We start from the raw sequence: 17,329 nt of genomic DNA, 5'->3' as shown, positions 1-17,329 counted from the left end.
CCAATGATAAGATTACTTCACATCATGTTTCTAAGATGTATTTATAATGAACTTTGATGCCTTGAGCGATATTACTGTATTTATTGTGGTACCATAACGCTGATGTTGTTATTTAATCATGCATACATCATTAAAATATAATATTATAAGTCAAATTAAGAAGAAACAGCACTTGAGACTGTGCATTGTCTTATTATAGCTTATTTACTGATAATGGTTGGTTGATTATTTGCTGGTCACTTTTTTTTTAAGAATCAGCACTTTTGATATTTTTTTTTCTGCACTCTTGCAGGTGCTGCTGCTGATCTTCACCTCTTACCTGTCACCAATACGTAAGGGCTTTTTACACTCGCCACTGATAGACTATCAACTGAGAGCATGATGCAGAAGTTCAACAACACACTAAAAAAGCTTTCTTTCTCTGTTGGGTTATGGGATGACTAACAGTAGCTTGAATGGCATGGATTTGGCTATGACATGCTTTCAATTTGCCTTTTTAACTTGTATACTCGTTAACAGTTCCTGCGTGTTATGTTCTTAATGTCACAAGCAAAACCTCATTAAAAAATAAAATAAAAATTTTAAAAGCTCTAATCCCACTCGCTTTTGTTGTATATCACAAAAGTTTTTTAAAAACCGAGAAAACCTGGACCTCCCATTTAGCAGGAATTCTCCGGCTATTCTTTAGATGTGGAGATTGCCCAACGAGATACTTTGCACTCCACTGCAGTGGGCACCCCCACTTCTAAGTTCTGCTCTGACAGGTAACCCATTTGACATTCAAATGAAAACCTGCCTGTGAACAAAATCTCAAGTATATTTGAAGTGCACTGATCCCACAAGAGCTGTGATTTCCAAGTATTAGGAATGCATGTAGCCAAGCAGCACAGTGTGGATTCTCCTGATTAACGCTCATAAGGTTGTCTAACTGAGTGTTGAAGGTCGTGGGGTAAAATGCGGCGACACATAGATAAGAAAAGTCCAAATTTTTTGAGATAAACTGAGGGGCATACTTAGGAGACGCTGCAACCAGGGACTTGCATGGGTTTCTGTGGCTAAGAGAGGAAGTCCTGAAATTGAATTTCCCTGCAATATAAGTGGCAGCTAATTATTTTCATAACCCGAGGAAAACTTTTCTTGTGCTTCGTGAAAGCCTGCTTCCAGAGGTCAGGTAGGGATCTTGCCAAATGCATTAATCAAAGAGGGATAGTACTAAGCATCTCACTGAAGCACTAGTAGAAACTAGCGAACCCCATTAAGCACTAATCCTATTTTACAGGTTTGGATTGGGGACACTCTAAAACTGCGTTCACCTTTTCTGAAACCACACACATGCAGGAAGGAAGCTGCACAGGACGTTATCAAAGGAAAAGACACCACATTATAAATGTATTTCCTCTATTTTGGTTTGAGAAGTCTTTCTCAGTGTGTTATAGAATGTGTTTGTATGTCCTGATCAGTCTTGTTAAATAGTAGCTCCCTAGAGCTCCTTGAATGCAGACACTTTCAGAGAGAAAATACATTGATTTTTAATATTATACAGAGAGCAATAATCAATACGGAGATAAAGGTTGCCATAGTTTATGTTCTCAAAGTGAAGAAGGTTTCTTATATAAAATAATTTATAATTACATTACATAATACAAGCTGAAGTCCAGAGCACATGCTTTAGTTGTGGCATTTGTGACAACAGCTTTTTACAGGTTGAATTTATTCATTTTAAAATGTATTTGCATTTACAGTATTAGTAATGTATGAGTGAATATTGGGAAATAGTATATGAAACATTATGTGGTGTTATAATACTCTAATAAGTCTAATAAAGTCTCATTGAAACTTTATTCAAAAACAAAAAGAAACTCGTACAGAAATGGAACCAACATTTCAATGACTTGAATAGATTCCTCTGCTGGAAATCCTCACATTTTTTCCACTTCTTAAGAATCTTCAAATACTTGAGAGGGGTAAGAAGCACAGTATATTCCTGGGAGAGAATGACTGTCGACAGCCTGTCAAGTTCAAAAGCATCTTCAGAGCGGGACATTACCTCTGCGCCTAAAGCAGTAAACAGTGCAGTCAGACTCATCGTGAACATTAGCAAAGCCACTAATGAAAAATGTGATCACTGCAAGAATATAAAAGGAGCTTGTGGTTGTGTCATTTCCTGTTGTTTATGAAAATGAAATGAAAAGCAAACTTCGGGGTCACGGAAGTTGTTATTGTCCATAAAAAAGCGGAACCGCTTTGGCAGCAGCTTAAAATGTAAAGGAATATGTAAAGAAAAAAAAGAAGTTTAAAATGTGACTTTTTGCCATATGCAAGAAGACAGAATGCAATATCAGATGTTTAAGTTTTTGGAGGGTTTTCTGAGTTGTTGTGAGTTTTGGATACTTGATGAATCACATCAAGGACCAAGACACCCCTTTATCTTGGTCCTTTCCTTCTCACTTCCTTTTATACTTAGACAAAGACACGCACCCATTTTCAGCCTTCTTTTCAAATGTACAGCAATATAGATGCACCCACATTTCGAAATGATAAACGGTTTTCTTGATTTTGTCGACTACTCCCGTTTCTCTATTTAAAAAAGAATCAATCATGATACAAAGAAGCAGATGGCAGCCTTAAATAAGACCACAGTCCTTACTGCAAGCAACGGTGCATGTGAAACTAAAGACTGTCTCTGTATTTGCAAACGTCTTTCTCTGCACATAACAAAAGGGGACAGCTGAGACGATTTGCAGGCTTGGAGACGTCTAACTGACTGAGTAACCCTTAACTGAGTCCAACCTGTGTAAAATTAGCCACTTTTTTGATTAATGATAATACAACTGCAATTAATTGAGGAAGAACAGGGAAAAGGTACTGTAGTAAAATAACAGCAACACTGATGTGTCTCTGGTGACAACCAAAGCTCCCGCAAGTAGGAAATTATTGCCACAAAGTTGCAAGCTATTTTAAAACGAAGAAGAGAATACAGACGACTGCTCCAAGTGATGCCGAATGGTGGTTATATCTCAGAATTCAAAAGACGATACAAGTTCGCTGAATGCCTTTAACCTATGTCGTCCAAGTTTACTTGTGCACACACACATTTGTTTGTTTGCGTTGCATTTATGCTTTACATACAGCAGGTCCCAAAGGCCTTGATGGTTCGGGCACTTTACGTCTCACTGCTGAACTGTAGGCTTTCTAAAAGTACGAACGCACATTTTTCATTTCACTAAGTCGCACTGGCCATAAAACCACGCTGGCTGTGTGCCTAAAGCACCGCTGTCCCCTGTGAACTGTTAAATACGGGATTCATCTACTGCCCGCGGAAGTATCAAGTTGAAGTAGTGCTCCAACTCGCCCATAGCCTAAATTATGAGCCCGGTGTTTGGTTTGCTTGCTCTTGTGTGCCACTGGTGGAAGACATCGGGGTGGCGCCTCCCTCCTCCTCCTCTCATCCTTTCCCTCCCTCGCTCCACCGCTCCCTGGGGTGTGTCTATGGTAGCGCCTCTCCTCTCTCGTTGCCGTGCGTGTGTGGTGCGCGCCGCTGTTGCTGCCGCCGCCGCCTCCTCCCTCTGCCTCCTATCTGCATCTGCTGCAGAGCTTTAGCCAACACGCATCTGTGCTCTGTCTTGTTTTTCCCGCTATCTTTCTGCTTTTGCCCACCACAATTGTCACTTTCTTCCTCTTTTTTTCCTCTTCTCTTCTCTTGCTGATAAGGAAGTCAGAGCACACCTACAGCCGTGGAGTCTACGGGGAAAGATGGGGCACTGACTATTCGTCACTTTGGAGTATTGAGGACGGCGATGAACCGGAGGAGAGCGCCGGATAGGATAGGAGCCGTGAAACCCACATCATTCACCGCGGATTGAGCAAGCCTCCCCTCCCCTTCCTCCTCTCTCCCCTCACTCTCTGTCTCTCCCTAGTCTGCAGCCTCCAAGAACAGCCGCCGCATCATTTTTTCAGAGCAGCAGTACCCCCCTCCTCCCTCTCTCTCTCTTCCCCATCCTCTTTTCTACCCGTCTCCCTTTCTGCTGCTTGCACCACTGTGGGAATGCAGCGAAGGTAAACGAATCGTAAGGGGCTCCTGTTTTTTTTCTTCTTCTTTCTCTTCTCTCTCCTCCACCAAACACCGGATCTATTATCCCAGGGACGGACTGCAGTCAGACTGCTCTGGAGACACGCCGCTGTCATTCCGGGAAATCAGCGCGGGGTGGTCAGCGTATGGATTAGACCAGGATCAATTGGATTTAGCCCGCTTCTCAGGGCACCACCAACAGCAACACCGCCCCAGTCTCATTGGCAGATCACATCAGATCCCCTTCTGCCCTGCCTCGTTTCAGTTTCGGTGGCTTTCACCGGCTTGGATTATCGACAGCTGGAGCGACCGAAAGGGTGGCCGTTCCTAAGGGCTGTGAGGGGCAAAGTTGGAGCAGCCTACAAAGACATTGCAAGTGGGAAAGGGAGCCCATTAGTAGGCTGCACATAAGCTACAGGCTCTAATGTAAAGTAAACTCCGATGAGACCCAAGAGTAGAGTGATTTGAAGAATTTGTCTTTTGCCGACCTTATTCGGCCGATAATCATCCAGCTGAGTGGAGAAGGGTGCTGCCTTTAGCCCAGGTTGTTGGTCTGCGCACGAACACACACGCGTATGGATTTACAGCTCCAATCTGAAGCTCGCCACGCAACGGATCGATATCTTTCGTTTTTTTGCGTCGGCTTTTTAACAAGGGAGTGAAGCATCCTGGGATTTATCATCGCTTCGTTAGCGCTAAACTACAGTGAGGCGCCCTCCCCCGACCCCCCTCCCTCTTCCCCGCCTCTCTCTCTCTCTCTCTCTCTCTCTCTCTCTCACCTGTCCATAACCTGTGTGCTTGTGTGTATATTCTTGTGCATTTCTGTGTCTGTGTGAGTTTATGTGGTTTGTTGTCCGACAGAGGGAGTGTAGGTTATATTGCTCGTGTATGCATTTGAGTGCCGTGCCAGCTTTTAATTAGTAAGCCTACACCTAGTACGTGACTGAGTAACTTAGGCTATCTCGTGTCTGCTCTGCTTGTGGGTGCTTGTGCATTAGTACGTGTTTTATGTTGCTGCATGAAGGCATATAGACCAGGTATTGTGTGGGTACTATTTACTTAAGATGCACAGCATTTCTTCTGCACCACTTGTCCTTCCTCTTACATGCCATTGTGTAATTTGGCCACCTGTTTGACCTTCCCAGTACCTTAAAAGAGACAAAAAAAACCTCCAGCAGGATGAGCGATCGTTCTGGTGCAAGTACTCTAGCAGCCATGACGCTGGAGGAACCAGGGGCAGAACAGGCATCTCCTCGAGCCCCAGGCCCTCTCCGCTGTGGCCCCTGTGCCGTGTGGCCTCGCCAGCAGACCTGGCTCTGTGCCGTGCCCCTAGTCATGGGCTTTGTGGGACTGGGACTCAGTCTTATGCTGCTAAAATGGATTGTGGTGGGATCCGTCCAAGACTATGTCCCCACTGATCTAGTGGATCCTAAAGGTAGCATTGGACAGGATCCTATATTTCTCTCTAAACCCAGTGCCATGCCCAAGGGGCCTGACATTTCCACTGCCACCAGTACTTTAGCAGCCTCTACGACAGCAATGGTGTCAACTACCACGCCACTAGCTGCAGACGGTACCGCCCCAGCGCCAAGAACTAGATCAGGGCCTCCAGCTAATCACTCGGCCAATGGCAGCACTGCCAATGGAGATGGCAACAGTGCCCCACACCTTCATAACCGTGCTGGCACCCGCGTTAGCGGGACTGTTACCACTTCTGCTACTCGTGCCACCCGACTCACTCCACCATCCAGCGGTAGGGAGGTCACCCCTCGAAGTAATGTGAGAAAGGGAAACAGCAATGGACGTAATGGAGCTGTCAACTCCAAGCCAGGGCAGACTTCTCCTACCGTCACCACTACCACATCTGTTACAACTACAGCTACACTGAAGGCCACTGCTAAGGTACAGCCGACCACCTCTCAACCGCCAGCCCCTGTCAAGCCCACGTCACGCTGGAATCATGGACGCCCAGGCAAGGGCCCGGCCACACGCCCACACCACCGCTTCCGGACGCGTAAGTTCACTTTTTGAATTTATGGAATTGTATAAGTGAGTACTGCTGTGTGAGGTTATGCGTGTGAGTCTCCCGATGAGTGTACCACAAGAGCTTCTTTTTTCTCTGGGCCTTTATAACAGGAAGGATGGTATTTGACTACAGTAACGAGTTATCATCTCTACCTGTGTGCCTTGGTAAAGAAAACCTATTTCGTCTGATATGCTTTGTTGTAACTCATGGGCTGAGAATATAATTTTTTTCCCTTCGATATCCACATGGAAAGTGGATACTCTAGCAGCTTAACATTAATCATATTCATTAGCACAGGCAGATATCCGAGGATATTCTCAGTATTTTCACCCCTCTTGTCTTTATCTTTCACTTGTGCATTAATCCGATATGAATCTTACCTCCGGAGGAGGTTTTTCTTTTTTTCACACAGTGGTTTAAGCACCGTTAAAGACAGAGCTCCATTTCGTAGAATTTATTTTGTTTTGTCTGCTAGAGTTGGGATGTTAAAGCTTTTTGATGGATGCTGTGACCGAGGACAGCATATTTGTGTTATGAAAACAAATAACAGGAGCGGGTGAGGTGTGGAAGCAGGAGAAAGGTTAGCTCTCACCTCTTGTCTAGAGGAATCAGTTATAACAAGGCCACACATCCCATTTAGATGAGAGGATACTGAGAGCAGAATGCCGCAGGTACAGCTTTAACACTGCAGGGAGGCAAGGAGGAGGAGATACTAATAAAAAAAGAGACTGAGAGGGGGAAATATGATGGGTACAGGGATGAGAATGACGTTTGCGAGGACAAGTGGAAATATATGTGGTAGGAAATGGATTAAAAGATGAGAAATGCTTTGAAAACAACATAAAGTTGAAGAGGATGGCGAAGGAAGGAAGTGAATGCGGGAAGCACAACAAAGCAGGAAATTGAAGAGTAGGAGTTGTGAGAAGAGAGAGATGGCAGATGGAGAGGGCTAAGTGAGGGAAAGGCTATAGGGAGATAGGGTTTAAAGCAGGGGAGCTGTGAATTTTGCATATTTTGCATTGTGTAAAGAAAGAAGGCTTCGTGATCAATTCCACAAGGGACATGTTCTGAACTTCACACAGATTTTCTTTTTTTTATGTGGGTGGAGCATGATGTGTGTGTAATCATTAGAACTGGGTATGACTACGTAAAATGTAACTTTTTTTTTCAACTCACTGATGTTGGGAGCATTTTGGGATTTCAGTAGGGGTCTTTCATTTTAGTGCCCTATTCTGGCTCAGTTGCATTTTCACTTCCGATAACTGGACTCACCATTAGAGTATTTTTGGATAGCTTCCTGTTCTTTTTTCAACCTACTTCTCCAGAGGGCAGTGACAAAGTATCACGATGACAACATGAACCTTCATTTCTCAACATTTCTGCTATGGCTCATATGTTTGGACAGCAGTTCCGGATGACTACAAGTTATTTCTTATCTCCGTGTTCGTCGCCGGACACGTCAGTGGCTAATACTCCACTGACAGTGATTAAGTGATATATTTTTCTTTAGCTTAGGGCAACATATTTCCTGCATAGCTGTTTGGAAATTGGATGTTAAACCACCTTTTTAAAACAAAAAAACCCCTGCTGTGCTACCTTTCTCATTATCCCAAATATGGGCGCTGTGGTAAACCTGTTTGGCCAGAAAACAGCTGTGGCATGAGGAATAGCATAAAGACAGTCTTCTGACTTCTCCTGCAGAATAATCCACTGCTCCACAGTCAATTATATCACTCCACAAAGAGCTGCCAAACAGCTGAAAGCTGCCAAAGTGGGCAACCCCCTTGTGTGAACATCAGGAAGCATCTGTTTGTACTCTATAGTATAAAAGGGCGCAGGCTTCACAAGCTAGAGCATTCTTAGTAAAGCTGCCTTCCATTAATAGAAGCTTTGAAATGTAAACGTAATTTTCACTGGTGGCTGATGCTGTTTTATTTGGTGTTGTTTTTTTTATAGAAGTTTCTAGCCCACTTGTTGACATCATGCAGAGTGGGCTGACATTTTGGCCCACTTGTTGAATCCTTTAGTAAAGCCTGCAGGTGGCACTTCACTGGCACCAAAACACAACTCTACGGGGCTTATTGAGCTTGAAAGCAACAAGTATGGATTTTGGCTAATGTTTTAGGAATCTCTGTGATACAAAATAATAATGCAAACTATAACCTTGAACAACAAATCCAGGTTACAAACTTTAAGCCCTTGTCGTGTTTCTCAAAATCACTTGTGAGAGTTTAGAAAGCTCTTTGGTAGTAGTTCACAATGCCAGAAATAGTGTTATTTGAAATAAAAATATGTTGCGCTTCTACAGTGAGTAATGCCATTTTAACAGCCAGGTACTTCACCAGAAAATCTTACAGCTAGATTTATCAAACCATGACAGCAGCTGATCATTGTCAGAGCATCTACAAATTCAAAAGTGATTTTCTCCTAAAACAAAACTTGAATGAAGCCTGTGTGAAAAATGACAGCTTGTAGCCCATGATCAGCCAATCAGAAATCCACTATCGTGATTCATTCTTTTCAAGTTTGAGTACATTACAATTTAAACCGTACGAATAGCATCTGTCTCATAGTATAGTTCTGTCCACACAACAAAATCATGGGGAAGACAACTTTACAGTTGTCCAGATGACGGCCACTGATACTCTCCAGAAGGAGGGAAAAATGCAGAAGGTGAAAAGACTGGCTGTTCTCTGAGTGCCATATCAAAGCTTTCTGTATTCATGGATAGTTGACTGGACGGGAAAAGTGTGGTGGGAAGAGGTGCACAAGTAACGTGGATGACTACAATCTTGATTTTCTTGATTGTGACGAAAAGTTGATTCCAGAACTTGACAGGGAGTGCACTGAGGCTTGTGCTGTTGCATTCCTAATATCTTATCACTTCTGAACCAGTGATGTCAGCAGTTTTTTACTTGGAGTGAGGAGAAAAAGAACCCAACTGTTGCTCATTGGTCCAAAAGTCCTCTTTTCAGATTAAAGTAAATGTTGTATTCCATTTAGAAATCAAAGTCTGAGGCATCTCGAGGAAAAGCAGTCAGCCTCATAAGCCAGGGATTTGAAGTCCAGTGTGAAGTTTCCACAGTCTGTGATCATTCGGTGTGCCATGTCTTGGTGTTGGTTAGTCCATTATGTTTTATTAAGTCCAAAATCAACCCAGACATCTACCAGGAGGTTTTACCTGGTGACGGGCTTTACGGAGATGCTGATTTCCTTTGCCAGCAGGGCTAAGTACCTGCCCACAGTGCCAAAACTACTACCAAATGGTTTGCTCACCATGTGTCGACATAACTCTGCTTGACTGGCTAGCCAAATCACCTGACCTGAACCTATTAGAGAGTCTGTTAAACAATGATGAGAAATACCCAACCTCTCACCAACTTAAGATACTGATTTTTTTTTATCTTCATGATTTATAAGCTATATGCATCTAAATTAAAGCAATAAATGTTTGAAATATCCGATATCACATTTTCAGAATAAATGAATGTAAAAAATGTGAAAATTTCCTATTTCAATGACATTATGGAGGAAATGAAGTTCATATGGACTTCTTAGTGTCACAGTATTGCCAATATATGTGCATATTTATGTGTTTATATCTATATACTTTGAAATGTCAAAGTAAATCTGTATAAGTTTAACTCAAACATCTGTAACCCTCAGGATAGACACCAGGAATGTACAGCTTAGTTCTCAGTGTCTATTTCAACCACTGTTGATGCTTATTCTGTCAAGTCAAGGCTGCACTCAGTGTTGAAAAGCTTCTTGTTGCTACGTTATTCTGCTATGCATCGTCTCCTGCGGTGTTGCTATGGGCTCAAATATTGAAGCATTTTATTTACTGGATATCACTTGCATTCTCACAACCCTTCTGCTAATTACATTTAATTTCATAACCTGCTCAGTCTTTATGTGCTTTATTTTTCTCAAAACCCCAACAAAAAAGGAAAACATCGCCTCTTCTAAGGCTCAGTTGTATCACGCTTGCTATAGGAGCCTTTAGTTGTGCAGTACAACATAAGAACACGCAGGGAAATTCTTGGCAGGTGATAAAATGCCCTGTAAACCGTGACTTCAGATAAAAGGGATTTCATTTTTTAAGTTGTTATAATGTACAGTCTTTGGTTTCAAGTTGATGACATATAGGAGGTAGGTTTTCCAAAGCATTTTTCTCCCTCTACTTCACTACCACTTGCTACGTTTGGTGAAGATCTAAACGAATCTCTGTGTCCTGGAAGACAGAAAATCTTTGTCTGTTGAGGATAATGACATATTTTACCTAGTCCTTTTGTATTCCTTTCTCCTCCCTTTCCCCCCCATCTCCCTCTCTCCCCGTGGTTATTGTGTCCGCTCTCTGTGTCATTGTATTCCACCATCTATTTTTGCTTTGCTTTTGTGCTTTCTGTCCCCCTTTTACTTTAGCTCCTTAGCTCATATCCATGAGTAGTCGCTGAACTGCCGATACGTACTCGTGAACACAAAGGAAACCGTGAAGCATGTGTGTGCCCGTACGCATGAATCCCTCGTCTGTTTTTCTCTATGTGAGGTTATGTATGCAGCTCCACTCTCTACATACAAGCAGGGATATAACAGGCAAATGGAGCAGTGCACAATGAATGTCTGTTGGGCAACCATGAGACTCTGTGTTGGCTCGGGGCCCATGCGTCTCTCGCCTCATTTGTAAGAAATCTTCAGTAAAGTGTGGTTGTAATTCCGTCCACATCTCACTAGCCTGATTACAGACCTGTGAATCACCAGCCACATTCAAATTTTGCTTCTTTTTTTTTTTTGCAAGCGACTCAAAGCTCTCTCTTGCTCTTTATTGCAATCAATGGCTATTTCCTCATTTAGAGAAAGAGCAGAGTCAGTCAGCGCCTTTATATGTGGGAAGTGTCCCAGTTTGCATCAGCACTTTTTACATTTTGGGGAACATGATCAAAGTGTGTTAAAGCTAGAAATTGAGCCATCAAGGCAGTTGTAACTCAATTGGCTAAAAAAACAGCTATTAAATCAAAACAGCTGAGCACTGAAGGCATAAAAAACCCAAAATGTCTTGTTGTTATTATTCCCTATAGGTTTAAATGATCAGCCTGGCTCCCTTGTCACTTAAGGGAATGGAATTTTACTTAGTCCTTCATCTTGAAGCTGCTTGTTTTTTTTCCTGTATGCAATTAACAGATTTTTTGAGCTTGTTAACACATATCTTACGAAATAATTTGGCATAAAAAGCTCTGATCATGATAAATGACAATCTGGACGTTTTTATTTTTAGCAGCCTCGACAGATTCATTGTTACCTGGAAATGTCATTAAACAGATGGGCATCTCAGTTACAGTGACGGGCCCCAGCCAAATAAATACACACGCAAAAAGCTTAATAAGAAGTAAATGTCAACACAAATTTAAAGCCTTTAAAGACTTCAATGGTCTTGAATGTGATAGATATGCTCCGTCCATACACTTGCTCAAAATCATTAAGGTTTAGTCCCCAATCAGCCTTAACCATCCTGCGATCGAAGCTTATTTCAAAAAGGGGGTCGTGCCTTTGCTCTTGTTTCGCCAAGACTCTGTAATGATCTCCTGAATGACCTCAGACAAGAATCAAAGGCTGGGATTGTCTTTAAATCTGAACTAAAGATTTGCGTTTTTTGGTCAGGCTTTTGGAATCAGTTGATCTCTGGAACTATTTGGAGAGTAGGTTGGTGGTGCCATGCTGTTTTATGTGAACAGTGTGTTTTAGGAACGTTTTTATTTTAGATTTATTCAACTTTTACTTTTCATGTATTGTTCTTATCATTGATATATTGTAAAGCGCTTTGGTTTTAAATGTAGGGTCTTTAAATTTGCACCTTGAGGTGACTGTTTCTGTGATTTGGGGCTGTAAAAATACAATTGAACTGAAAATGTGCCATTCAAATAAACTGTACTTACTTCATTTGAGTCAGAATAACATCACAATATGATTTTAGGGTTAAAAGCGAGCCAGTTACAGTACCTCACAGATGTAGGAACAATAAAAAAGAGACCATAACCGTAAATGATTTGTTTTCTCTGATGTTACTGAAAAAAAAAGTAGTAGAAAGGTTTTTTGACATGCAAGCCCTGATTTTTCTGCTGTTGTTTGTTTGTTTGTTTGTTTCTGTTGCTTCTTGACTATACACGAAGCCTGCACAAAGTATTACTGTAGGACAAGTGATGCGTGTAAGGGGGATTAAAAACAAAGATATAAATCCAGTTTGCCTCTCTCTCGCTCTCTCCAGGGAGGTCAGGCTCAGATTTGCCAGGCTGCCTCTGAGGCCCCTCTGTCTCTCCCGAGACATGCTCTGCTTGTTCGCTGAGGCCGGCCCAAGCAAGGCTGCCTCTGCACAGTGTGTGCAGCTGCACCGATTTACAAATACCTTCCTAGTTGGAAGGCAGGCTTATATGGCCCCAGCTTCTATCATTTGAGGCTGAAAGTCATTAAGTTACATTTTAGTCTAGCTAGTTGGCTTCAGAAGAGCAACATGATGGTCCCATTTAAGGTAGAGATATTTTGATGTTGTTAAAGTGAATGCTAGTTAGCTTTTTGAAAGCTTTGTTTAGCACAGCTGTATACCAAACACTTATTTAGATGCTTAATTGCTTAAAATGAGCGAGGAGCTGTTTCTGTATCCATAGATTGTTTGTGTGAACGGTAAGATGACACAAATAGAAATTATTCATATTTGCACTGCTATAGAAGGCATTAGGAAAGGCCTTGCACTCAGACATACTGCACTACCTATAATTCTTCTGACACTGTACCAAATGGCTTCCATTAGTGTTTCTAACATACAAACAACTGTACACCTACAATATCAAAACAACAACCTTTTATTAATTTTTTTTATCAAGTTCATAAAGCAGAGATCTTAAAAAATATCAGGGAGTTATGAATTTAGAATTACCTGGTTTCATCAGACAGTAGAAGATGTGTGCAGTATTGTGCAGTGGTGGCCCTGAACATCTAGCAGAGACACTTGACACTGATGGGCACCAATAACAAAGCAGAAAGAAAAGCCTGCAGACACATTATCCTAGAGTGACAGCCCAGTGAATGTTTGAAATTTTGTGGGAATTGATCCCATGCCCTTTCCATTGCTGGTGCTCTGCTCTATTCACTGAACCTCAAAGAATCAATAAGGAAGAGGGCAGGAGAGCGAGCCTCGAGTAAGGATGGCTAGGAGAGAGGAAGAGAGGAAGAATGAACGATGGCATGAGGAGAGAAATGGGGTATGTTGGATACAAAGGAGAAAAATAAAAAAATTAAAATTTATTGGCGCAAAAACTGTCAAAAACTTCAAGAGCAGGCCCCAGAAGTGAGGATCCAGATACAAGTTAAAAGCACAGAGACATCACACTTAACTGAATGGGCCTCAGCCAGACATTTTACATATCTCAGACCACCATTCTAGCCGTTCTATTATTATCTCTCATTTTTATGCAGATTGCCCTGAAGGTATTATCCGCATTTGAATTTTACAAGTATTTCATTTCTGTCCTGTCACCGCAATGTCTGCATGGTTTGTTCTATACTGAACTGAATCAGCAAGCAATGCAAATCAGTCAAAGTTATCAGTGTATCAGTGTATTATTGTATACAGTACACATACATTTTATGCATATGTGTGTGGGAAGCTGTATTGGTTTTTTTGTTATGTAGATAAATGGGAAAGGCATGCACTATACCAACTTCTGGTAAGATTGTGCAACTCTTTGAGTTGATTCTGGCATTCAAGAAAAATGGCCAGTATTTCACCTTCTAAGTAAAAATAACAAAAGTTCTTTCTTTTCAAATAGGGAGGAATCGAGGAATTTTGATGTTTGCATTTGTTATGTTGTAGAAAATTGAAACTTTTGAGATTTTCTGTATGAAACAAAAATGTCAAAATTGAGAAAACAATGGTCAATTTATCAAGCTGGATTGTGGATTGCTGCTAGCCTCTAGAGGCCGACTGATAGAAGATATTAAAGACGTGCCAATAGTGATATTTGGTGATATAAAAATCTGATATTCGTCTGTATCAGTGGGTATTTTTTCTCTAAACTGGTTTTTGTGATATTTCAAACACTTGTGTTGCTAACAGCGAAGCTTCAAACTGCACTGTGGTGGACAAACTATGTAATATCAACACTCATAAGATACTTGAAGGGTGTTTCTTCAGGGCCAACTTTTTTAATGTTTATCAAATGTCATAAATACCAGCATTAGTATAGATCAGCAAATATCTAATCAGTCTTCTTCTGAGGGCTACCTGGAGCTCTCATAGGAGCAGAGGCAGGGAACACCCTGGACAGATAACCATTCAGTCAGATTCACACCTACAGTCAATTTAGAATCACCAGATAACCAGACTACCCAAGGAGAACCCACACAGACACAGGGAGAACCTGCAAACTCCACACAGAATGGCGTCAGAGTGGATTTGCATCCAGGACCTTCTTGCTGTGAGGCAGCATTGCTAACCACCACAGCACTGTGCCACAAATAGAAAATATCAGCTGATGATATCAACCCAACTGATCAATCGGCAGCTTCTATTAGTGTCGGCTTTTGAGAACATTCTAGAAAAAGAGATAGCATTGATGGTTAAATATGAGCCTAACTGCAACAATGTCCCCGACCCTAACCTTAAGCTCCCGGAACCTAAATTATACATGACTTTCGTGCTGGTGGTAAAAGGTCAGTGATTCCTGAGGGAATGTGGCTCGAGACGGGTATCTCACTCCCTGTCAATCTTGCTATACAGGCAAGACCTTAAAGAGACAGAAAAGTTTTTAAAAAATGTCTGAAGAGAAGCAAAAAAAATCTCTTTATACTCTTTTGATTTTTCCGTTTGTTTGTTTTGCTTTGTTTTTTTATTCAGCTGCCCTGAAATGTGACTCATCAATCAGCCATTTCTGTCTGGGTACAAGTATATTTGCAGTGTGTCACTGCAGTCATCCATATCCTGTTTATCCACTGAGGAGAAACTTTTCTACTTTAAGTACTGAACGAAGCCATCTTAGTGGCTGTGTGATCACTGTGTGATTCATGTGGACAAAATGTCCACTGAGAGATAGCTGCGAGGAGTAGCATTATATTCAGGGAGGTGAAATATTAATATATCCAAAGAATACCATGTGGAATGTGTATTGCCGGGAAATGTGCATAACTGATGAAGATTCCCTTTTATAAAGCACTTCACCTGCCCTGTGCTTGATCCTATTATGGCAAAAACATGTAAAGGATGTAAGTGCATGGACTTTAGCTTCAATAGGCTGCTATTCAGGGTCAATGGCATCAATATTCATAAGTGCCCTGGATGCAAACACAGGAAAACTTTGGGATTTAGCTTGTTTTTGCTCTTTGTTTTTTAATAATTGTGGCAATATCTCTCCCCACAGAGGAAGTTGTTATTAATATTTCCACAGAGAAATAAAGGTATTCTTAGCCTAAGGGATAGAATAATCCTTATGAAAAGTAAACAGTGGACATTATTGTCTCTGACCATGCGTCTCCCACTTTATATCCTTTCAAATTGAAAGAAATAAGTAGTGGAGGCAGCTTTAAAGGCTTGGTTTAGTGACGGTGGTGATATGCATGACCTTAGGGAATGCTCATTAAGGCTCAGTTCAATCACCAGCTGTCAAATGCAAGTCTAACACAGTGGGTACTCACTTACTCACTTATGTCTGCTTCTAATTCTCAAAAAAACCCCATCATTCATTCACGCATTCATTCATTCATTCAGTTAGTTATTCGCTCATCGATGCAAAGAGTTACCCAGTTACTTCCCTATAGCTCGAGGGGCTCTGAGCTATAGGAGCGTGTGTGGATGTGGAAGTTCAGAGAGCATTACAGTCCATCATATCTGATCTGAGACTGTTAGATCCCAATATTGAATTACAGACCCTGTGGGGTCTCTGGTTCTGTTATCAATTTGCAAACAAAAGAGGCAGAAAAGAAGGGAAGTGGGGCCTCGACGCGTTGGCGGTGATGGTGGCTTTGAGGCAGGTTTTGGTGGGATGCGATGAATCTAATAACGTCCAATTTTTGTCTGCCAGGGGACTGTAAGTGGCAGTGCCATTTGTGATTTAGGTTAGCTAGGTTAGTTCTTCCCTAGTCTGTTAGATAAATGGATTCCATTCTGGATAAATTACAGCTGTAGTGGTTGCATAAAACCTTCATTAACTATTATGAAAAACATTTTTACGGCCTACAAATCCTCTAAAGCTGCATGAGGGGTTATAAAAGGAGAACACTGTGAGTAAGACATACGATAGCATGCTTGTGGATTGTATTAATGTTTACATTTATTTTTTTAAATAGATAATTAATTTAAAAAAATAAAAAAGAAAGAAAAAATAATTTGCAACTCCTTTGTTAATTTCCAACTAGCACTAATCTTGTTGGTATAAACATAAACCCCCTGCTGTAAAGTAGACAGCGTTTCATCATTTCCTCCAAAGTTATCTGTATCTAGACCTCAGCTGTTTCAGCACAGAGATATGTTTAAATCACGATTTTGAACGGAGGCGCGTGCAGCATGTAGAACATGATTTCTCACTTCCTGGTTCGCACATAGCATCTGGGTACATGACGAGCCTGCAGGAGAGTGTGGATTGCGGAGGTTGCAGCAGTCGGATTGATTCACTGCAATGTGTGGCCTGCTGCCACCCCCAGTGACGGGAAACGTGCCATGATGCCCTGGTTGAGATGGAGAGGGTTGTTTTGGCGTGTGGAGGTGTAGGTGAAGATGGAGGTCACCTCTTGCTCTCTCATCCTCTCTCGCCTCCCTCCCACTATCATTCAAGCCTCTAAACTTAGTTTCTCCTTTCTTTCTTTCTTTCTTTCTTTGAAATTCTCATCCTTCTGTCCTCTATTTTAAGTCACGCCTCTCTCTTCTGTCTCCTTTCTTCTTTGCAGGCTTTCTTTCCCTTTTTTTTCCAGTCACCTCACATCACTGATAATATGACTACCAGCCAATAAGAGCTCTTATCTGAGGAGTGTACCGGAAGAGATAAGGGTATCATTCATCATTCCATATTAGCTGCTGTCGCCACTTCCTCCAGAAGAATTCCCAAGGAAATTATGACAAGAAATCGAGCCTATTTCATCGCTGATATCTGCTGTGCTCAAAATAGGACCCTGAATTTCTTTAGTTGTTCATATTGTGCTAAACCTTTAAGCTGCACAGGTGTAGCAGCCATTGCTTTCCATAACAGCTCAGT

At 41.7% G+C, this 17,329-nt stretch overlaps 1 protein-coding gene across 1 annotated transcript in view; it reads left to right on the top strand.

The window, feature by feature from the left end:
• Window positions 1-4,877: 4,877 nt before the first annotated feature.
• nrg3b (neuregulin 3b) overlaps window positions 4,878-17,329 on the top strand; it is a 202,393-nt gene continuing 189,941 nt past the window's right edge. Inside the window, exon 1 of the mRNA XM_026163089.1 lies at window positions 4,878-6,083. Coding sequence (XP_026018874.1) covers window positions 5,249-6,083 — 835 coding nt within the window. The 5' untranslated portion in view covers window positions 4,878-5,248. The remainder of the gene's footprint in view (window positions 6,084-17,329) is intronic.

The sequence above is a fragment of the Astatotilapia calliptera genome, chromosome 3 (genome assembly GCF_900246225.1).
Source record: "Astatotilapia calliptera chromosome 3, fAstCal1.2, whole genome shotgun sequence".
NCBI classification, from domain to species: domain Eukaryota; kingdom Metazoa; phylum Chordata; class Actinopteri; order Cichliformes; family Cichlidae; genus Astatotilapia; species Astatotilapia calliptera.
This window is presented reverse-complemented; position numbering and strand designations above follow the sequence as displayed.